The 23501-nt window shown below is 43.2% G+C and overlaps 1 protein-coding gene across 2 annotated transcripts in view; it reads right to left on the reverse strand.

Moving 5' to 3' along the window:
* ADCY8 (adenylate cyclase 8) overlaps positions 1-23501 on the reverse strand; it is a 523977-nt gene that overhangs the window by 204955 nt on the left and 295521 nt on the right. For both annotated transcript variants that reach the window (XM_082257568.1, XM_082257567.1), the window contains exons 6-7: positions 18667-18825; positions 15210-15480 (exon numbers count right to left, since the gene is read on the reverse strand). In XM_082257568.1, the coding sequence (XP_082113694.1) occupies positions 15210-15480; positions 18667-18825 (430 nt within the window). The remainder of the gene's footprint in view (positions 1-15209; positions 15481-18666; positions 18826-23501) is intronic.

A 23501-nucleotide genomic window follows, 5' to 3' on the forward strand; every position in this document is an offset into this window, starting at 1 on the left:
CTATGAGGAAAGACTACAAGCACTGAACTTATTCTCTCTGGAGAAGAGACGATTGAGGGGGGATATGATATCAATGTACAAATACTGTACTGGCGACCCTAGCATAAGGAACAAACTTTTTAGAGAAAGGGAATACAATAAGACACGTGGATACTCACTAAAACTAGAGAAAAAACGGTTTAACCTTAACCACTTGCCGACCGCCGCACGACTATCTACGTCGGCGGTCAGCCCCTCACAGGCAAACTAACGTAGGGCTACGTTGCTTGCTTGTGAGGGTCTAGGGATCGAGCGCGCGCCCCCGGAGGCGTGCTCCCGCTCCCGCGTGGTCACGGACCCCCCCGCGCGTGTGACCAGCGGACCCGATGTCCGCCGGCCACTCGGCGATCGGCGGGGGAGAGGGAGAATGTCAGGCAGCTTGTGTAAACAAGCTGCCTGTCATTCTCCTCGCTGCAAAGACACTGATCACATGGATCTACTATGTAGATCCGTTGATCAGTGTCCTTACAGCTGAAGCCACAGCCAATCACGGTAGAAAGCACGCCCCTAGGGACACACACAGCCCCTCCCTCCCAAATAAAGTTAACCCCTTCACTACCAGTGTATTTTTACAGTAACAGTGCATATATATAGCACTGATTACTGTAGAAATGTCACTGGTAACCCCAAAAGTGTCAAAAATGTCAGTCAAGGGTCCGATCTGTCCGCCGCAATGTCGCAGTACCGCAAAAAAATCGCAGATCGCCGCCATTACGCGTTAAAAAAAAAACAACAAAAATGACAAAAATCTTTCCCTTTGTTAGTAAACGCGATAACTTTTGCGCAAACCAATCAAAATACGCTTTTTGCGATTTTTTTTACCAAACATAGGTAGCATAAAACAAATTGGCCGAAAATGTTGAAAAATTTTGATTTTTACATTTTTTTTGGGGGGAATTTCATATAAAAAAATGTGAAAAATATTGTTATTTTTGCAAAATTGACGCTCTTTTTTTGTTTATAGCGCGTGATCAAAAAATCGCACAGGTGATCAAATACCACCAAAAGAAAGCTCTGTTTGTGGGAAAAAAAGGACGCCAAATTAGTTTAGGTACAGCGTCGCACGACCGCGCAATTGTCCGTTAAAGTCACGCAGTGCCGAATCGCAAAATACCCCCTGGTCGGAATGGGGGTAAAATCTTCCGGGGCTTAAGTGGTTAAAATAAGTAAGGGGTTCTTCACTGTCAGAGCAGTATGATGTGGAATTCTCTTCTACAAGCAGTGGTATCAGCAGGGAGCATTGATAGTTTCAAAAAACTATTAGATGGCCACCTTAAAGACCACAACATACAGGGGTATACAATGAATGGTTAACAGCAAACACACACACACACACATCATAGGTTGAACTGGATGGACTGATGTGTTTTTTCAACCTCACAAACTATGTAACTATGTGTAACTATGTAACTGTTGAGTTGGGGAGTCTCCCCATGTATCCAATGAGGGCACTCACTGGACAGTGGAGGAAACCTGACCAATAGCACACCAGGGCTTGTATCCATCCCAGGGGGCAGATTCTGCCGCAATGCATCCTGGGAGGGGGTATAAGTCTGTGGGGAGCACATGACAGGATGTCTTTGGCGGTAAGCAGAGTCCCAGGAGGGAGGTGACGGCTGTCTCTCCTCCCCCTCCTGTCAGCAGAGAACGGGTGTCCTAGGTGGCTGGCCTAAGAGGACAGAAGGCTGACCTGCAGAGAAGGATCCAGTGTGCTGAGGACCAAGGGGAGCTGTTGGGGCTGGAGTTTCCATGAAAGCAGTGCCGTGAGTAATGTAAACTGCCCCTGGGGTCTGCCTAGGATAGGAGACCACTCCGGAAGGTCAGCGGGATCCAGGAGCTAGCTAGCCTGTACAGAAGGGTTAGTAAAGGGGGTGCCAGAGTTTGACCCTGAAGAGTAAAGGGGGTGCCGGTGTGGGCCCTGAAGAGTTAAGAGTTGCAGCAGTATTCACCAATAGCTACCTCAGCCAGGAAGGCTAAAGGGAGCAGTATAGAGGACTTTTGTATCACCGGGGAGTGTCAGAAGTCGGTTCAAGCTCACAGTCACAAGTCAGCATTAATAGTGCCAACAGGCGTTGACCGGCTTTCAGCCAGCGTCAAGTCAGCGTCAGAAGGCATTTTTCTCAAAGTCCCTTTCAATTGTGTATAGTTGAGCCAGAGGAGTATCCCACTCATTCCCTTCTCCCATCCAAGTTCCTAAATAAATACAAAACCAAAGATGCCAGACTGTTCTTTTTCTCAGTGCTCACACTTGGAGAACATGCTTAAATGTGCTGTTGTCGCTAGCGGTAACCCTGGCAGACCCACATCCAGCAAAATGGCTGGGAATCCTGCTACACAGTACTAGAGTCCTTGGCTTGAATGCCAACCAGGACCATATATCTGCATGGAGTTTGGATGTTCTCCCTGTGCTTGCGCAGGTTTCCTCTATGTGCTTCAGTTTCCTCCTACACTGCAAAGACATGCTGGTAGGTTAATTGGCCCCTGTCTAAACTGGCCTTAGACAGGAGCCTGGCAGGAGTAGTGGTTGGCACTTCTGCCTTGCAGTACTAAAGTCCTTGGTTTGAATCCCAACCAGGACACTATCTGCATGGAGTTTGGATGTTCTCTTTGTGCTTGTGTGGGTTTCCTCCAGGTGCTCCAGTTTCCTCCTACCCTTCAAAGACATGCTGGTAGGTTAAAGTGGATCTTTAGTTCATCTGAGCACCACAAGCCAAAAATACTATTTAATTCATTTTTAATATATAAAGCAAGCTCCCCCATCCATCTATGTCTCCATGCTTTATTTTATTGAGAAATCACTTTGAAAAACAGCCCCCTAGCATTTCTGAGCCGTGACCATCTTGAGTAAGGGCAGATGATTCATGTAGCATTTACTTCCTGAAATCCATCTGCTCTTAGCTCAGGCATGCATGCAGGTCAGTGTGCTTAGCTGAGAAAACCTCTCCTCCTCTCCTCCGCTACCCTCCTGAAGACTCCTGAGATGTATGACATCTTTGCCTAAGAAACCAGGAAGTAACTGAAGGAATGTAGAAAAAAAGTTTAAAACAAGTAAATATGATATACTTTCCTATCTATTTACTAATTCTAGCAGCATGAGGATTAAAAATAATCAATATTGATTAGGAGAGTGAAGTTCCACTTATGTGGCTGCTGTCTAAATTGGCTTTTGATTGTAGATAGAGACCTTAGATTGTAAGCTCCTTGAGGGTAGGAATTGACGTGAATGTACAATATGTAAGGAACTGTGCAAACTGCCAGTGCTTTTAAAATACTTGTAATTATTAAATAATAAAACAATGAAAAATAAATTATACTGTTTAAATTTAGTGATACCATATCAGTGAAGAAAGACTTTTGATTGGCCATTGTTTTTGTGTGTTGCTATCTACTGTATCATCCCAAGCCCAATGATGTCTTGCACAGAACAACCCTAAAAAAATGTTGTTGAATATTCCAAGATATGTTAGGATAAGGAGTCCCACATGTCGTGATAGTAGTAGAAAGCAGGATAGAGTATGTGTCACCAGCCAAACCTCATGCTGTGCTTACCAGAAATCGTGTGGCCCCCTAGCTAAGAGTGGTCAATTTGCGCTTCATTTACAACAACAAGGCCAATATTTCAGATTGTTGAGTGTCCCCCCTGTCTCCGGGTATAGTGGCACCATAGGGAGCTAGGCAGGTAAGGCCGTAGACACTGACCTCAGTGATCTGGTTTCCCAGCAGGGATCAATCCATATAGAGGGGCATGCAATAAAAAGCAACAACAAGGCCAATATTCCAGATTGTTGAGTGTCCCCCCCTGTCTCCGGGTATAGTGGCACCATAGGGAGCTAGGCAGGTAAGGCCGTAGACACTGACCTCAGTGATCTGGTTTCCCAGCAGGGATCAATCCGTATAGAGGGGCATGCAATAAAAAGTGATCCACTTAGTGTGATATTGTATAAAAAAAGGCCAATTTATTAAAAGAGAAGCATTTACATAGGTAGAAATGTCAAAAGAATGTAAAACAGCAAAATATCTAATTCCCCTAGAAAGTAAGAAGGCCATCTGTCATTTGCGCATGCATGGTAGCGTGTGTGCCTGGCTCCGCCCTACGCGTTTTGTCACATATGACGTCATCGGGGACCTCTCTCTATACAGGTTGATCCCTGCTGGGAAACCAGATCACTGAGGGCAGTGTCTACAGCTTTCTCTGCCTAGCTCCCTATGGTGCCACTATACCCGGAGATAGGGGAGGACACTCAACAATCTGGGATATTGACCTCATTGTTGTAAATGAAGCACAAATTTACCACTCTTAGCTACGGGGTCACACAATTTCTGGTTAGCGAAGCATGAGATATGTCTAGTGACACCTACTATATCCTGCTTTCTACTACTATGACGGCATGTGGAACTCTTTATCCTAACATATCTTGGAATATTCAACAACATTTTTGCATTTGGTTTTTTTTATGTCAGGTGTCAAGATATTGTGTTCAGCAGCTTTTTTTGCAACTTTTCACCATTAGCGCAGATTTAATTTGTACAACCCCTAACTGTGAAGACATGGAAACCATAACATGGTAGTTACCGGTCATAGACATAACAGTATAACATTGCAAAGGACGACATGCAATAAAACCATAAGCATAAACAACGCATAAAAAAGACAAGCAAAACAACAGAGATCAAAGAGAAACATGCTCCATGCAGACCACAATCCATTACAGTTAGCAGATCATGCGCTCATTGTGTCAGAACAGCTATACAAGAGATATCGGGACGTATGTGGGATTTCTCTTATAACATGGTGCCAGGAGCAATACCATGCTGTGAACCCTCACAACCAATCAATAATGAACTTTTAGCAGTCTGGTCGAGGCAGACCTAAGTAAGGTACACACTATAAGAAAATGAGAAGAAAACTTCTGTGCAAGAAGGATCGTTCGATTTTCGTATAGTGCATACACAATTTTCGACATCTGATTCAGACTTTCCAAACGAAAAATTTCCGAATGGAAATCCTTCTCGTACGTGAACAGAACTAACAATTTTTGTTTAACGTGTACTTTTTTTGTACAAGAAAAATCAGAATACGAAAGACTCCGCATGATCAGAAACAATACACAACAAATAAAAACCCTTTGTTGTATGAGAATTTTCATACATTACTTGGTTTCAACTTACTGTGAGACATGGAGGAAAACCAGACGGTCGTTCGCCCAATTTTCTTATACTGTAGTGTACCCAGTTTAACATAAGATGATAACAGATTGGCTATTTATGGCCATTTTGCATTACTGCTCTTTGTATTATGTTATTTTTTTTTTACATCCCTTTTAAAAACATACATTTAAGTGTCGGTTCACACTATGGCGATCCGACTTCGGGGGCGACCTGTGAAGTCGCGTGCACCGCGACTTCAGCGCGACTTGCATGGACTTCACATAATGGAAGTCAACGCAAGTCGCTCCGATGTCCCCCCGAAGTAGTACAGGAACTATTTTCTAGGTCGGAGCGACTTGAGTCGCTCCTATTAGAACGGTTCCCGTAGCACTGAATGGACCGCGACTTGTCAGGCTGACCAGTCGTCTGACAAGTCGCGGTAGTGTGAACCGGGACTTAGGGGACAATACTATATATATAACATTAAACATAAAAATGAACATTTCACAAAGCTCATTTCCACCACATAAAAGACACTTGAAGTTTTTTCCACATTATATATGTTATTAACTTAATGTAAAAATATTTTTATTTCTGTGTGTCAATATTTAAAAAATAATTTTATGTATAATGTGCAACTGTATACTGTATGTACATGTAGAAGTTATGTTTGCATGTTATACAGTATGTACATGTAGAAGCTGTTTGCAAGTTATATGTACATCAGTGGCAGCTGGTGCTCCATCAGTCGGGGGAGCAGACAGACCTTGCCGCGGACCCCCCCAGCACTCCAGCCTGCACCACCACATCTCCCCCCCCCGCCAGTTTACTTACCTTGTTCCTCTGGACTGACAGGTGGCAGCGGCTTCCCCCTCAGGCTCCTTCATGTCCCTTCTCGACGGCCGTCTCCTCTCCCCTTCTTGGCCAATAGCATGCCTTCTCCTTTCGGCCAATCGGGAAACAGGTCTCGGGACCCGCTTCCTGATTGGCCAGGAGGAGAATCAGTGTGGCAATAGCGAATATTCAATCGCTATTTGTCACACAACTGGGTGGGCTCAGGGCGCAGTGCTCTGCGCCCTAAGCCCACACTTTTTTGAAGCCTATTAGAGCCTCTGGCTCTAGTCAGGTGCTTAAAAAAAAAAAAAAAAACCCTCTGGAATCCATGCATCCAGTGCCCTGCATGTAGATTAGGGGGCCGGATGAATGGTATGGGGGGAGGCGCCGCCCCTGCACCCCCAATGGACGGGCCGCCACTGATGTACATGCTGTTCAGGGCTGGACAAAGACATTGTGCTGCCTGGGTCCAAGAATGAAATGCTGCCCCACCCCCCAAAAAAAATCACGCCCACCAAAAGGCCCCCTTGCTTATTATTTTATAGAACTATAACATTTTGAAAATATTATATATACTGTTATCTTCTTCCATAACTCACCAACGGACTTGTCCACCAAACACCCACTCTCTGTCCTCAGTCCTCCTGTCACTCCTGTGTCTGCCGCGGCCACAGCCCTAGAAGATCCAGCCTGTCCTGTGTGAGATGGAGTGCGCTGATGTCTGACGTCATTGCGCACACCACGATCATGTGAGAGACGTTCCCCAGAGGAGACGCTCCACCGCCTCATACTCATCAGTTTGCACTACAGGCGGCAGTATGAGATGGGAAATGCCACCTGTAACGCGCCGCAAACTAATGATACACAAACCTGCTGGAAAAAAAAAACTTGGGAGTCAATTTGCTGCCCCTCTCTAAGTTCTGCCTGGGTCCAATGGTAGGGCTGGCCCTGATGCTGCCCTTTCTGCTTAGTAGTGCAGCACGGCAATTTTGCTTTGCTAGTTTTCTCTCAAAAGCAGTCTGTGGGTCAGCACAGACCTGTAATACTGTACTGAAAACTATATCTTGTTAGGTGGATTCTAGTGTAATTGAATTGGATCTCAGCTGCAGTTCAGCAAAACGGTTCAGGGTGCTTTCAGAACTTTCAGTTACATATGTTAAATACGCAACTGGGGACAGGTTCGCTTTCAGGGCACCGTTTTGCCATTGTATATATTTTTTCATGCAAAATAAATTACCTTTATTAATTTTTATTGAGTTTCCTCATGTATTGTACTACCAAGGAGAATTCCAATCCTTGCTAATCTACTACCCTTTGCAGAACTCTTTGTTGAGTAGCTTTTCACACTGCAGGACACTGCATGGGGGAGGCTTTCTCCTCTTCTCCCTGTACAGAGGAAAGGGAGTTCTTTCCCTCTCTTTGCATGGGGAGGAATGAGGGTTTTTTTCTCGATCTCCCTGCATGGGAAAGGCTGTCTCTCCATCTCTCTGAATTAGGGAGACATTCTCTTCATCTCTCTGAATTGGGGAGACATTCTCTTAATCTCCCTGAATTGGGGAGACATTCTCTTAATCTCCCTGAATTGGGGAAACATTCTCTCCATCTTCCTGCAGTGGGGAGGTGCTCTCTATTCTACCTGCATGGAGGAGGCTTCTCTCATTCTTACTAAACTGAAGAAGATGTCTCTCCAATTCCCTTCATGGGGAGACTTTCTCTGCTTCTCCCTGCATGGGGGAGACTTTCTCCGCTTCCCCCTGCATGGGGGAGACTTTCTCCGCTTCCCCCTGCAAGGGGGAGGCTTTCTCTGCTTCCCCCTGCATGGGGGAGGCTTTCTCTGCTTCCCCCTGCATGGGGGAGGCTTTCTCTGCTTCCCCCTGCATGGGGGAGGCTTTCTCTGCTTCTCCCTACATGGGGGAGGCTTTATCTTCTCTCTGTAGTGGGGAGGCTTTCTCTCCTTCTCCCTGCATGGGGGAGGCTTTCTTTTTTTTCCTGGCATGAGGGAGGGTTCTCTTCTTCTCTGCATGGGGGAGGCTCTCTCTCTGCATAGGGGAGGCTTTCTCTTCTTCTCCCTGCCTGCGGGAGGCCTTCTCTTCATCTCCCTGCATGGGGAGGCTATCTCTCCATCTCCCTACATGGGGGAGGTGTTCTTTACTTCTCCCTGTAAGGGGGAGGCTTCTCTCATTCTTACTGCATTGAAGAAGATGCCTCTTCAATTCCCTGCATGGGGGAGGCTTTCTCTTCTTCTCCCTGCATGAGAAAGCTTTTCTCTCCTTCTCCCTGCATAGGGAAAGATTTCTCCCCCTCTCCATGATTTGGGGAGATAGTATCTCCACCTCCTTTCGGGGGTAAGCAATTTCTCCTCCCTGCATGTGGGAGGCATTTTCTCCTTCTCCTAGCATAGGGGGAGGCTGCCTCTCCTTCTTCTTGCATGGGATAGGCTGTCTCTCCAACTCCTTGCATAGAGGAGGTGTACCCTCCTTCTCCTTGCCCATAAGAGGTGTCCTTTCCTTCCCCCTGTATGAGGGGGAGGCTGTATCTGCTTTCGGCACAGGGGAGGATGTATCTCTTTCTTCCTGCAGGGCGGAAGTTGTCTCTTCTTTCTGCATGGGGGAGGCTGTCTCTCCAATTCCCTGCATGGGGGAGACAGTCTCTCCTTCTTCCTGCACGGGGGAGGCTGTCATTCCTTCTTCCTGCACGGGGAGGCTGTCTCTCCTTCTTCATGCACAGGGGAGGCTGTCTCTCCAACTCTCTGCATGGGTAGGTGCAAATGTAAATGTGGTGAAGCTTCACTTTGTAAAGAACACCCAACCAGGTGCAAGGAGAATTAAAAAAAAAAAACATGTTTGCTTGCACATGATTGACTGATGGAAACCAGAAGAGCTTTACCACATTTACTAAGATCTGGGGAAAATTAGTGCAACTGCCTTTAGTAAATCCATCCCAATGTCTGTATCTGAAAATATATTTCAAAAATTAATGAGGAAGGCAGAGGAAGGAGGAAGGCAATAGGGATTCTTAGAAAAGTACACTTATCCTAGACGTCCCATCAAAATTCAAGGTCGCTTGAACATATGCTTGTTTTCCAGTGCCAGACAAGAGCATTATCAATCTAATCCCAGGAGAGGTAGGCATGGTGTCAAGTCCCACTTAAGATTTTAGAGCTGAAAATTTTAGATAAGCCTGCAGACCAAATGCCAGTTTCTGTGATGTGTCTCATCTGATGGCATGCAGTTACATCTTTTTTTAAGAAGAGGGCACATTACTTATTTATACCAAGTCCTTCCATTATGTTAATTTCAGTCATGGGTGGAAGATGCTTGGCTCCATTTTATACTGCCTTCTTATGTGTTCAGGCTCCATTCACACCTAGGCAATTTGAATTGCGGGCGGAATTGCTGTGATTCTGCCCACAAATCCACAATCGCGGCAAAACGCGTGACGCGTCTGTGATGCCATTATTTCTTAATAGCACCCCAAACGTGGAGCAATTTTGCTGCGATTGCCACGTGACAAATCGTGGCAAAATCACGCAAACAAAATTGCAGGAGGCGTGTCTCCTTGGGCGATATGCGTCCTGTGATTAAAATTGTCTAGGTGTGAATGAAGCCTTAGGGACCTGGAGTGGCAAGTTTTCACCTTTTACCAGTTGGTTTCACTCTCCCTCATGCATTTTATGTACTCCAACAATAAGCTTAGTAAATATCATTGATTGAGGACTCGTTCACACCAGCCCACATGCTAAAGCTCAATGGGGTTGTGTGAATAAGCCTAAATTCTCTTGTATTAATGGGGGGTCTTTTTAAAAAAAAAAATTATTTTTTAAAATTTAGTGTTTTCCTTCTAAAATCTGGCTATACACTAGAATTTTTCTTTCAAAATTTTTTATTGTTCATTTGATTTAAGGCCAAATTGACCCTTCTTTTCCATCACAAGAAAATTCAAAGGAGCTGGAAATTTTTTCTTGAAACAATGCACAAACTTCTAACAGTTTTTGTTCGGAAAATGACATTCATTCCAAAATTGAATGTAAAAAGCAAACAAAATTTACAAAGTCCAATTATCAAATGTACAAAGAATTTTCATATGATTTTTGTAATTTGATGTTTGTATGAATATTCATATGAACTGTCGTCCAAAAATCTACTAGTATATAGCCAGCTTAAGAATCTCTCTCCGCTACAGTCCATTTTCTACACAAATTAGCCTGAGGGTATTTTAAATAAATAAATCAATAAATTATACTCGCACTGCTCCAAAATTGTCCAATACTGAACCCTACGGACTGGGATGCATTTAAAGTTAATTTGCGTGTAAAGGCAGGCATCCCAATAATTTTAAAAATATAGTATATACAGTGGGTACGGAAAGTATTCAGACCCCCTTAAATTTTTCACTCTTTGTTATATTGCAGCCATTTTCTAAAATCATTTAAGTTCATTCTTCTTCCTCATGAATGTACACATAGCACCCCATACTGACAGAAAAACACAGAATTGTTGACATTGTTGCAGATTTATTAAAAAAGAAAAACTGAAATATCACATGGTCCTAAGTATTCAGACCCTTTGCTGTGACACTCATATATTTAACTCAGGTGCTTTCCATTTCTTCTGATCATCCTTGAGATGGTTCTACACCTTCATTTGAGTCCAGCTGTGTTTGATTATACTGATTGGACTTGATTAGGAAAGCCACACACCTGTCTATATAAGACCTTCCAGATCACAATGCATGTCAGAGCAAATGAGAATCATGAGGACAAAGGAACTGCCTGAAGAGCTCAGAGACAGAATTGTGGCAAGGCACAGATCTGGCCAAGGTTACAAAAAGATTTCTGCTGCACTTAAGGTTCCTAAGAGCACAGTGGCCTCCATAATCCTCAAATGGAAGACATTTGGGGCGACCAGAACCCTTCCTAGAGCTGGCCGTCCGGCCAAACTGAGCTATCGGGGGAGAAGAGCCTTGGTGAGAGAGGTAAAGAAGAACCCAAAGATCACTGTGGCTGAGCTCCAGAGATGCAGTCAGGAGATGGGAGAAAGTTGTAGAAAGTCAACCATCACTGCAGCCCTCCACCAGTCGGGGCTTTATGGCAGAGTGGCCCGACGGAAGCCTCTCCTCAGTGTAAGACACATGAAAGCCCGCATGGAGTTTGCTAAAAAAACACCTGAATGACTCCAAGATGGTGAGAAATAAGATTCTCTGCTCTGATGAGACCAAAATAGAACTTTTTGGCCTTAATTCTAAGCGGTATGTGTGGAGAAAACCAGGCACTGCTCATCACCTGTCCAATACAGTCCCAACAGTGAAGCATGGTGGTGGCAGCATCATGCCGTGGGGGTGTTTTTCAGCTGCAGGGACAGGACAACTGGTTGCAATCGAGGGAAAGATGAATGCGGCTAAGTACAGGGATATCCTGGACAAAAACCTTCTCCAGAGTGCTCTGGACCTCAGACTGGGCCGAAGGTTTACCTTCCAACAAGACAATGACCCTAAGCACACAGCTAAAATAACGAAGGAGTGGCTTCACAACAACTCCGTGACTTTTCTTGAATGGCCCAGCCAGAGCCCTGACTTAAACCCAATTGAGCATCTCTGGAGAGACCTAAAAATGGCTGTCCACCAACGTTTACCATCCAACCTGACAGAACTGGAGAGGATCTGCAAGGAGGAATGGCAGAGGATCCCCAAATCCAGGTGTGAAAGACTTGTTGGATCTTTCCCAAAAAGACTCCTTGCTGTATTAGATCAAAAGGGGGCTTCTACTAAATACTGAGCAAAGGGTCTGAATACTTAGGACCATGTGATATTTCAGTTTTTCTTTTTTAATAAATCTGCAACAATGTCAACAATTCTGTGTTTTTCTGTCAGTATGGGGTGCTATGTGTACATTCATGAGGAAGAAGAATGAACTTAAATGATTTTAGCAAATGGCTGCAATATAACAAAGAGTGAAAAATTTAAGGGGGTCTGAATACTTTCCGTACCCACTGTATATATATATATATATATATATATATATATATATATATATAATTCAGTCAACAAATATCACTATCACAATGTAAATTCATAATTTATTATAATATATTATTATATATTCTATTTATTTTATATTATATTTATTTTATATTATAATTATTTTATTAATGTAAATTATGATATTTGTTGACAGAATTAGACCTGTACATATAGTGTATTTATTTATTATTTTTAAATTGATGATTGCTGTATAATTTCATTTTGATAGGTGGAGCGTTTCACTATATTGCACATACTGTAGTATATTTAAAGCAAAAACTTTTTTTTTTTTTGCATGGAGTGGAGTTAAACCCCCTGTGAGTTTTTTTTCCCATCTGTCCCACTGGGGAGAATTACTTGTCACCAAAACAAGTGTCCAAACTGCAAGATTTCTCCTCTATTCCTGTTCTTGTGACCACTCAACATTTTGGATTCCCTATTAAACTGTATTTAAACACATCTGCCTTTTGTTTTTTTGTTAGCAACATTCATATTCAGCAGCAAACAGGTATTCCTGCCACTCCCCTTGCCTTCCTTTAGCATTTTGACCAAGCAAGGAAGTAGATCTGGGCTGGCATGGTCAATCTGTGTCCCTCAGCATCTACTTTAAGCTATGGGATGCTGTGCCGACAAGCGGTGTGCATGTAGTTCCGTGGTCAGTCTGGCTGATGCCTCTCTCCCAGCTCTGATCTTCTTCATTGACTGCAGCTCCTAGCTGGAGCCTTCACTGTTAATACACCAGTTGCACAGGGATGACCCTGTGAAATGCAAAGTAGAAAGATGGGGAGTAGTATTGCACAGAGCAGCCCAAAAACCTCCTCCTCTGGGGTCTCCCGCTGGCGATCTTGGCTCCGCCTCTTCTGCGTCTGCCTTTAAAGCATGCTTGCTATGGGGGCAGATGTTTGGGCTCAATCCTGAGCTGGGCTGTGTGCACCACAGCGCAACTCAGCCCCACCTCCCGCTCTCCGCTCACAGGGTTTGACTGACAGCAGCAGGAGCCAATGGCTCCCACTGCTCTCAGCAAACTTGTGAGAGTGGGGAGAGAAGACCGGGGAAGACGGGCAGAGTGCTGGACCAATACAGGACTCAGTAAAGTATTTGGGGGGGGGGGGGCACAGCAAGTGAGAAAACATTTTATACCTGAATGCAGGGAATGCGTTAAGGTAAAAAAACGTTTTACCGTTGGAACCACTTTACTGTGGTTAAGGAAATAGATTTTAGGAGAAGTAGGGGAACTGGTTATATTGTGATTGGTGGGATGGATGGTACAGGAGTTCCATTTCCCAGGAACAACTCTAATGTAGGACCACATACCCTGTATCATGGACAGGGTATGTATTCTACCTGGTTGGCAGGGCTCATCGGAGATTGTATTTCCCAAGGAAGCTAATGAAGGCCAGATTTTCAAAGCCCGTCCTTCTGAGCTTTTGCAAGTTTGCCATTGAGAGTGTGTTGACATATCACATCTCTTTGAGGCAATGGTTATGCATAGTCCACAATAAAAATGCCTTACACAGGGTGGAAAAGCAAAAATTATTATGGGGGTGGATCCATCAATAGTATTGAGGAATAGGGGAGAAGTAGATGTCTCCGTAGAGACCACAGTACCATAAAGGATTGTTATTACCCTGCTAATGCTTTGTTTAGACTGCTGCATATTGGTAGGCAGTTAGGCCCCGTGCACATTAGGTGATTTTAAATTGCAGACAGAATAACCACAATTCCAAATTGCGGCAAAATGCATGACACCGATTTGGTTGCCATTATTCTTAATGGCACCCAAAACGTGTGTCATGCATTTTGCCACAATTTGGAATTGTGGCGATTCTGTGGCACCTCAAATATGGTGCGATTGTCATGTGACAGAATTGCACGGAAACCGCAAGTTTAAGAATCGTGCTAATCTTATCATCCAAAAAGAAGCAGGAGCTTCTTTTTGGCAACAAACGCCCACAGGGCAGCCCATTGAAGCGAACGGTCTGCCCTATGCAGTAATGCATTAATACAGTAATGCATGTAAGTCCCACTTTGAAATTCGCTGACGGGAATGCCCCCGCAACGCAATATCTGAAAGGGGCCTTAAAGAGCTTTGATCCCAGCACCACCAATAGCTTCTTCCCTGGTTCGCAAACCTCTTGAATTCTGGAGGAGTTTTGAGATAAACTAGATTAAGGGGTGTCTACTTTATTAACTGTGAAATATGGGATGTTTTTTTTGTGCTGGGGATACATCTGTATTTCATTTTATGATTTTTATTGTAGAATGATAACAAATTTCTCTTGAATCCCTTACGTTATGCCACTGCCTGCCCTCTATCAATGCAGTCCCACCCCCTGAAACCCAGTAAGATGATGGGTAGAATGGCCATGGCCACGTAACTGCTGAATAAAAGTTAATTTAAGGTGTCTTTAACATTTTTAGAACAATTTTTTGTTATTTTACAGTTCTAAAAAGCGTTTGGGTTTCAAATCATGATCTTTACATATACTTTAGTTTCAGCCCCAGGGGCATTAGCCACTGGAATATAATGAGCTGGAGAATCTCCCCAGTGGGAACAAAGATGGAGGTAAAAACTTGGACAGGGCTACTAACCCTTCCCTATGCTAAAGTTTTGGCTTTTTATACACTTTAAGCTTGCATATGCTCTTGAAGGATCCATGTTGCACAGTATGTAGCATCTAAATGTTATTTTTGATGCTACAGAATGTTGTTACTGCAGGAACATTCCACAGTCTCCCATGGATAACTATAGACAGGCCCAACAGGAACAAGTAAAACGTGAACATTTCACACTGAGCACAGCAAATACCTCTGTATAGGCTGAACGGAACAAAAAAAGTAAATAATACCCTTTAAACAATGAATTATGTCATTGTCCTGCATCAGAATATTACATGTTCTCATAAAGGTAGGAGTTATACTTTAAAAATATATATACGATTGATCATTCCAATTGGCGGGCATTTCATTTTAGTATGTTAGCTACGTCTGGCATTTCTGTTGATAAATTCTGTAGGTTAATTCTGTCCTCGGGAGGGTTTACATAATGATTTGACGTTTCGTGTTAGAGAAAAGGTTAAAGATGGATCCAGTTCCTCTGAGGCTCCCATTACAGAGCTTCACTCAAGCATGACTTATGCCGGTTGACATTACAGAAAAGTTGAACTTACATTCTGCTTGCCGACAATGTTATCAAAAGGGAGTTCTGGGCTCCAGGACCCCTCAGTGAACGTGGCCCCACTGTTCCTCCGGTCCGTCTGGCTCACCGACTCCTTCACAATGTCTTCTGGCAGGGTTAATAAGTTCTCCTCCGGTTGTTTGATCAAGTAGGTTTCAATATTATGTTTCCGTAAAAACTCGTTCCTTTCTTTGCCGTGACCTTCTTCGACATTGTAATCTCCATTAAGGCAATCGAGAGAAGCTTTTGATATGTGAATTCTCCTTTAAAGCAAAAGAAATAAATTTCAGGCACCAAAAGCATGTATGGCTGCACCAAATGTCAATTTCGGCCATTCTGTTATTTCGTGGTGTTTATTAATTAGGGAATTTGTGTTGCCATACATGAAACCAAAATTAAAAGTTTGCAATCCAAGTAGAAATAAATTACTTAAAGCTGATTTCTAGGTATGGCAAGATTTACATAGTTGCACTGGTGAAGCTTGGACCAATGTAAGTATGTATGTGCCATACCTGTGGGATCCCTTAACCGGTTGCCGACCGCCGCACGACTATATACTGCGGCGGTCAGCCCCGGCCAGGCAGAGTGACGTATCGGTACGTCACTCGCCTGTCACTGACTTGCGAGCCTATCGCGGGCGGGCGCGCGCCCGCCGAGGCGCGCGCCCGCCGCGGCTCGTTCACAGGCAAGTCAGTGCGTGTGACCGGCGGACTCGATGTCCGCCAGTCACACTACGATCGCTCCTGTGAAGGGAGAAAGACAGAGCAGCTTGTGTAAACAAGCTGCCTGTCAGTTCTCCCTGTGTAAAAGTGGAGATCTGACCGTTCTACTATGTAGAACGGTTGATCTTTGCTTTTACACCAATAGGAATGTCCCTACACAGTTAGAATCACGCCCCTAGGACACACTTAACCCCTCCCTGTCCAATAAAGTTAACCCCTTCCCTGCCAGTGTCATTTTTGCAGTAACAGTGCATATGTATAGCACTGATTACTGCAGTAATGTCACTGGTAACCCCAAAAGTGTCAAAAATGTCAGTCAAGGGTCCGATCTGTCCGCCGCAATGTCGCAGTACCGGAAAAAAAATCGCAGATCGCCGCCATTACGCGTTAAAAAAAAAAAAAACCAAAAATGACAAAAATCTTTCCCTTTGTTAGTAAACGCGATAACTTTTGCGCAAACCAATCAAAATACGCTTTTTGCGATTTTTTTTTACCAAACATAGGTAGCATAAAACAAATTGGCCGAAAAATGTTAAAAAATTTTGATTTTTACTTTTTTTTTGGGGAATTTCATATAAAAAAATGTGAAAAATATTGTTATTTTTTCAAAATTTACGCTCTTTTTTTGTTTATAGCGCGTGATCAAAAAATCGCACAGGTGATCAAATACCACCAAAAGAAAGCTCTGTTTGTGGGAAAAAAAGGGCGTCAAATTCGTTTAGGTACAGCGTCGCACGACCGCGCAATTGTCCGTTAAAGTCACGCAGTAAAAAAGCGCAAAAAAAACCCTGGTCCTTTAGCAGCCAAATCCTCCGGGGCTTAAGTGGTTAAGAACAAGGCTTCTCAACCAGGGTTCCATCAGAGCTTGTTTAGGGGTCCCTTGAGCAATGAGCAGTTTCTGCCTCTCAGATAGGCTCCCACTGACACCACTGATCTTTTTAGCTATCAGAAGGGGGTAATTCATCCTGATGACCACAAGTATTAAGAAAATTCTTCCCACTGACCATCATACAAATGTATCATGAATTCTAAGTATGGAAATCCTTAAATAGTTAAATTAGACCAGCTTGGACCAATGTAAGTATGTATGTGCCATACCTATGGGATCCCTCTGTAACAGGGTTTCTCATCCAGGTTTCCATGGAACATAAGGGTTCCTCTAGTGGTTGCTTGGGGTTCCATGAGCTATGAGAAGTTTCTGCCTCTTAGATAAGTTCCCACTGACGTAATTTTTTTAAATTAACTGTAAGGGGGTACTTTTCCTGGTGACCACAAGTGTAAGGAGCATTCTTCCCACTGACCATCACACTACTGTTTTATGAGTCTTAGATATAGTATATTTTAGCAAGGATTCCCTGAGACTGGAAAGTTATTTCAAAGGTTCCTCTGTGTTGAAAAGGTTGAGAAAGGCTTTAGAAGCTGGAAATATCAGGCCTCACTACAGTGATCTCCACTAGCTTCAAGGTCCCTTGCCAAGCAGGTACCCTACTGCATTGTGAACACAGTTACTAGGCATGAGTACGAAAGAGGGAACATTTTCCTTTTTTTTTCAATGATAGGTGGAGTGATTGAGCACGATCTCCACCTTGTCAAAGAGAATTTTGTATTCAATGAGATAATATTCTCTGAATGGCGCATGTGCCAAACGGACGACCTCCTGTTTTCAGTAATCAGCAGTGCAGCTGCTAGGCATAGGACCCAAAAGCTATCAATCTAGAATGATTTCCGCTAACACGGGGATCCTACAGGTATGACACATACATACAGGCATACCCTGCTTTAAGTACACTCACTTTAAGTACACTCGCGAGTAAGGACACAGCATGTTCAGCTTGGCATGACACTACTCCCGGTTTTTAACATTGGCGTCTATAGGAAATCTTGGTCAGCTTGACATGGCACTGCTCCCAAACCATAAGTGACAGGGATACCAAACTTAGGGAGCACCGAGAGGGGGCCCAGGACTACAACATATCCTGTTTGTGGTTGGCCAGCTTGCCTAGGTAATCTACTATGTCATAGTCCTGGACCCCCTTAACATGCTCCCCAAGCTTGTTGTCCTTGTCACATGGTTTGGGAGCAATGCCATGTCAAGCTGACCAAGATTTCCTATGGAGCTAGTGTATTTACATGCATTGAGAAATGAAAAAAGGTATTGCTTCACTTTAAGTACATTTTCGTTTTACATACATACATGCTCTGGTCCCACTATGTACTTAAAAGTGCGGTATGCCTGTACTTTCAAAACCTAACTGCCCCCTCTTGCCTCCTTCCTATTGGCTGCTGAGACAGCCCATTATAGTGATGGACCAACAGGAATGAATAGTAGGGATGGAAGGGAACAGGCAAGCTTCAACACTACCACACTGCCAAAGCTTTGGCCAATCAGTTCCTTTAAAATGTATATATCACCCTGGGGTTTATTCTGACTATAGCTAACTGGACATTTCCATATCCCATTACAAACCTATTACATTATCTGAAAATGAGTCTGACCCCAAAGTGCACGAATGCCACCGGTTGTGATTGGGCAATGCTTCGGCACTGCCGGATAATAATGAAGCTTGCCTGTCCACTCCATTCTCCTACACATTTCTATTGGACAGATAAGCAATACATCATTGAGATTGGCCAGTAGGAACATGGGAGAGTGTAGGCAAAATTCAACACTACCAAGATATGTTGAGGCATTGCCTGATCATTTATCCTAAAAAATGAATATCTTACCCTGGGATTCCTCCTGACTCCAGTTTGTTGGCGATATCCACATCCCATGACCATACGTCAAACTGCCACTTCCTAAGTCCCAGCACTCCGCACAGCACTGAGCCAGAATGTATTCCAATCCTCATGTCAATGTCATGTTTGGTTCGTGATCTCACATACCTGCATGTTAAAGGTAAACGTTACTGTAGGACCTCTTCATACAGTATCTTGCTCTTGTCTCGTTTGAATATTTTCACTTTATCAGTTTTACTTGTTCATAAATATGGTCAATAAATATAAATACTAAAAGTTTGCCGAAATCTTGCAAAACAGATTGTTTAAATTTATACCATCTATCGTGGGCCTTGATCAGGTTGGGTTCACTCCAGGTAAAATAATGTTAATACCATTAAAGCCCTAAATATTGCCAGCTTTAAGAAGCAGTGGTGCATCAAGGGTCTTCTCCTGGCTATGAACTTGGCTTGAGACTTTCTGTTCACTACTGTAGACAAAATTCCTGCACATATGATCTCACTGTCAGGGTTAAAATGAACAACCTCTTGTCGAACCCGTTCTCAATTTTGAATGGGAGAAGATGGGGATGTTCCTGTCTTTTCTAATATTCAATTAACAAAGCCCTTCATCCGTACCATCAACTCATCTTCACTTTTTAAAGCGGTCCAAAAGGGCAGAAGGGTTTCAGTCTTTGCAGATGAACTACGATTTCACACATCTCACCCATAAAGATGCTCATGTTAAAATATACAGTATATATAAATGTTTCTCCAATTCCAACAAATTAAGCTTTTGGTGATAGATTTCAGCAGTTTACTGAAGGCTAGTCTCATTAAAGGGGAATTTCATGTTGCCTATTTTTCCATTTTTTTTTGCTAACCTGTTAACTTTAGCATGTGTAATTTGCTCATTTTATAATCAATAATTATGTTTTCACTTAAGGTTTTATCTCACAAATCAGTAAATTGACCACCCACAGTTTATGTTATTGACTTCTTCAAGTGGTTACTGCCCCCCATCTGCTCTCCCTTAAATGGTAAATCCACTTTCTTGGGGGAAAAAAAATAGCAAACAAAAGAAAAAAGAACATAGCATATACAATTGCTAGACAAGTTATACTGAAATTGAATGTTATTAAATTTACATTTCCTTTTCAATCTGCAGCGCTGTAATTTTTTGTAAAAACGCAATGCAATTTGTCTACCTAGAGGCATTCTGTATACAGATGGTGTACAGAGTACCCCTCCTAGTAATGTCATTTCCTGCTTGTGTGATTGGCTCACCCATTTTCCCTGAAGTCTGCACTAAGATATAAGTCAGATTTTGGACATCCCCTGCAACAGAAATGACAATTGCAAGGTCATGCATATAGTGTGCTCATGTATAATCACTCCAAAGTGTGCCACATCCCAAAAATGAAGACTACAATGGAAATTCCCCTTAGGGTGGGACTTTATAGGCACGGATTAATTTAAATGAACTATAAATTTGTAGTGATGTGATAATTTCTTTGCCCATCTTTCAAATGTGTATTCCTGTTATGCAGGGTTTGTTTTGCCCTTTGTCAAAATGGTTGCTGTGCTTTCTTTGTCTCTCTGCAAGAAGGATGAGGTCATCAAAAAGGGCAGAGCAAGGATTGCTGGGTAAGACTGGAGAAAAGAGAGACATGAGGGCACACAGGAATTTCATGCTTAGAGAACAGAGACTGTAAGTGCTGCAACATCCCCTCACTGAGACTCACAGAGACACTGCTAATGATTTCATGTTCCTGAGAGGAGAATATCTTATGTTGTATGGTTCACTGAATGTTATTTCTTCAATACATGGACATTTAAACACTCTGCTGTGTGGATTACTGTCTATATGGAAATGTTTTCTCAATTGGGATTTCACTTGCTAATCACAAGCCCTGATTGAGTGGAGGCACTGGCGCTTACTATAAATCCTGTCCTGATCACACAGATTATATACTCTGCTCCTAAATACTACACAGGTGGCGTCATCATACCCCAGTAGCCACCAAGAGTGACCAAAATAGCGCTACAAATTCATCAGAGTTAACAAAATAGTAATACATTTATTGAAAGAAATTCATGTACAAAAAAGTTTAAAAAATTATGGCAAGCTATATACAATACATTTGGTCATATGGCAGAAGAACACCGCTGAATTTGAAGGTAAGTGCCCAACGCGTTTCAAAGACATAAGTCAAAGCTCCTTCTTCAGGGCTAACCTTTAGATAGCGGTAAAATCTGTTGTGTGACTCTTAAAGTGTATGCCTGCCAGTAATATTAAAAGCATATGGCTGGATTGCTCTCATCGCTGCATCAGGATATCTCATTTAGGGAAGTAATAGATGACTTTTGAATGAAAACAGTTCATGCGGACACACTCCAATTGTAAATGCCCATCAGCTGAAAGCTGATTGGAGACAGCTGAAACCCAAGAACAATGGGAGATCTTATCAGTATTAAGGGCAAGTATAGAACCGTGCAGCAAACATCCACCTTCCAGCAAGTGAGCAAGGTCATGCAACACTGTACCCAAACTACATTTTTATCATTTTTTTCACACAAATAGAGCTTTCTTTTGGTCAGATATATTAGGCAGGAAGTGAGCATGTTATCCCTGATGTTGATGTTTTGAAAAGCAGAAATAATGGCAAAGTATAAGGGTTTGAGCATCTTCGACACAACCCAAATTGGGTCAGAGTAACTCCAAAACTGCAGCTCTTGTGGGCAGTTCCCAGTCTGCAAAGGTAAGGACTGACCAAAAGTGTTCCAAGGATGGAAAAGCGGCAAGAGGGCCATGAGTGGCCAAGGCTCATTGATGCATGTGGGGAGTGAAGGCTGACCTGTGTAGTCCGATCCAAGAGAAGAGCTACTGTAGTTCATATTGCTAGAAAGGTTATTGCTGGCCCCGATAGAAAGGTGTCAGAACACACAGTGCATTGCAGTTTGTTGTGTATGGGGCTGAGTAGCTGCAGACCAGTCAGGGAGTCCATGATGACCCGTGTCCACAGCCAAAAGAGCATACAATGGGCACGGGCGCATCCAAACTGGCTCACATAGCAAAGGAAGAAGGTTGCGGGTCTGATCAATTAAAGAATAGATTGAAGAACACAATGAGTTTGAAATGTTGACCTGGCCTCCAAATTGGAAAAACAAGTCTGATCCATGGAGGCCCCACCTCGCAACTTACAGAACTTAAAGGATCTACTACTGACAGCTTGGTGCCAGATACCACAGCATCTCTTCAGGGGTCTAGTGGAGTTCATGCCTCAACAGGTTATGGTGGGTGGTCTTAATGTTATGGCTGATCAGTGTATGTGGATGTGTGCCTAAAAAAGTGTGTGTAAACTAAAGAATTAAAAATAAATCCCCTAACAGCAGCTTACCCTTCCTCGCATATGTTGATGGACTTGCTATGGAATGCAGGCTTTCCCTTGTCCAATTTCACTTGTTGATTCCGAGAGTGAGGCACTTCCTACCATAGGGTGAAAAAACTCCCTTACTGTGTGTCCATGCAGGAGCAACAATGTGATCATAAGAAGAGTGCTGCTGCTGAGATTACATGACGTGTAATCAACCACATCATGTCTTCTGAGCGGCACCTATAGGAAAATTGCTCTTCAAGGTATGCTGTTTATTCCATCTCAGTGGCGGTAAGAATTTTGGTGGGGCGTGATTGATTACGCACTTCGTATCTGTATTGAAGCCCTATGGGGAATATTTTCATTTTATCATACACGTTGTACTATATTTGGATTATTTTATAGGAACTTGTGAATGGACACTGGGACCGCTACAGATCCTCCACTAGTTTGGATACATGATGTTATTTGTATGAATAATCACCTACTTATTATTAACCTAGATCAGTGATCTTCAAACTGCAGTCCAGGGGCCGGATGTGGCCCTTTGGCTGCTTTTATCTGGCCCTTGAGGCACTATTTCATTAATTGACAGCAACAATGGGGCACATTTGCTCCCAATGACACTAACGAAGGGTCTCAATTCCTACCAAGGACACCAACGATGGGGCCCAATTACAATAATGATGGGGCACAATTCCTCCCAAAGACACCAACAATTGGGCAATATTCCTCCCAATTATGCAAACGATGAGGCACAATTCCTTCCAATGACACCAACAATAGGGCACAATTCCTCCAAATGACACCAATGATAGGGCACAATTCCTCCCAATGTCACCAATGACGTGGCACAGTTCCTAGCAAAGAAACCAATGATGGGGCCCAATGACAGCAATGATGGGACACAATTCCTACCAATGACACCAATGATGGGGCATTGTTTACTCCAACTAATGCTGGGACATTTTCTACTCCACTGTCCGGCCCCCCTACACTCTGCAGGACAGTAACCCGGCCCTTTGCTTAGAAAGTTTGGAGACCCCTGACCTAGATTGTTCTCCAGCAAAATGCGTTGAGACCGACTGGCCACCATACATAGAGATTTTGAACATGAAATGAATGAATGTAAATATGCATTAATGGCCCAGAGATTCCCTAATGATTGGCATCTTTCTCCCATCCCCATTTTTAATCTAATGCAAAATACCACATAAACTAAAGGTTTATTTTCCTTTTGCCCTGCTTCCTAAAGCTTATTTGGAGGACTATCCATGCAGGGGGCTGGGGAATTGGGAGACTGATGTAGGAACCATGGTGGATGATCAGAGGAAAATTGCTTTACAATCGGTCTAACTGAGTTCCTTGAATGTCTCACATTCCAAATTATATAAAATACTATGTTTCCACTATACCGCTCCTAAGCTATATAAAATAGGGTTTGCAACAGGACCTTATTTGTGGCAAG

This window comes from Pelophylax lessonae, assembly GCF_965119305.1.
Source record: "Pelophylax lessonae genome assembly, chromosome: 5".
NCBI classification, from domain to species: Eukaryota; Metazoa; Chordata; class Amphibia; order Anura; family Ranidae; genus Pelophylax; species Pelophylax lessonae.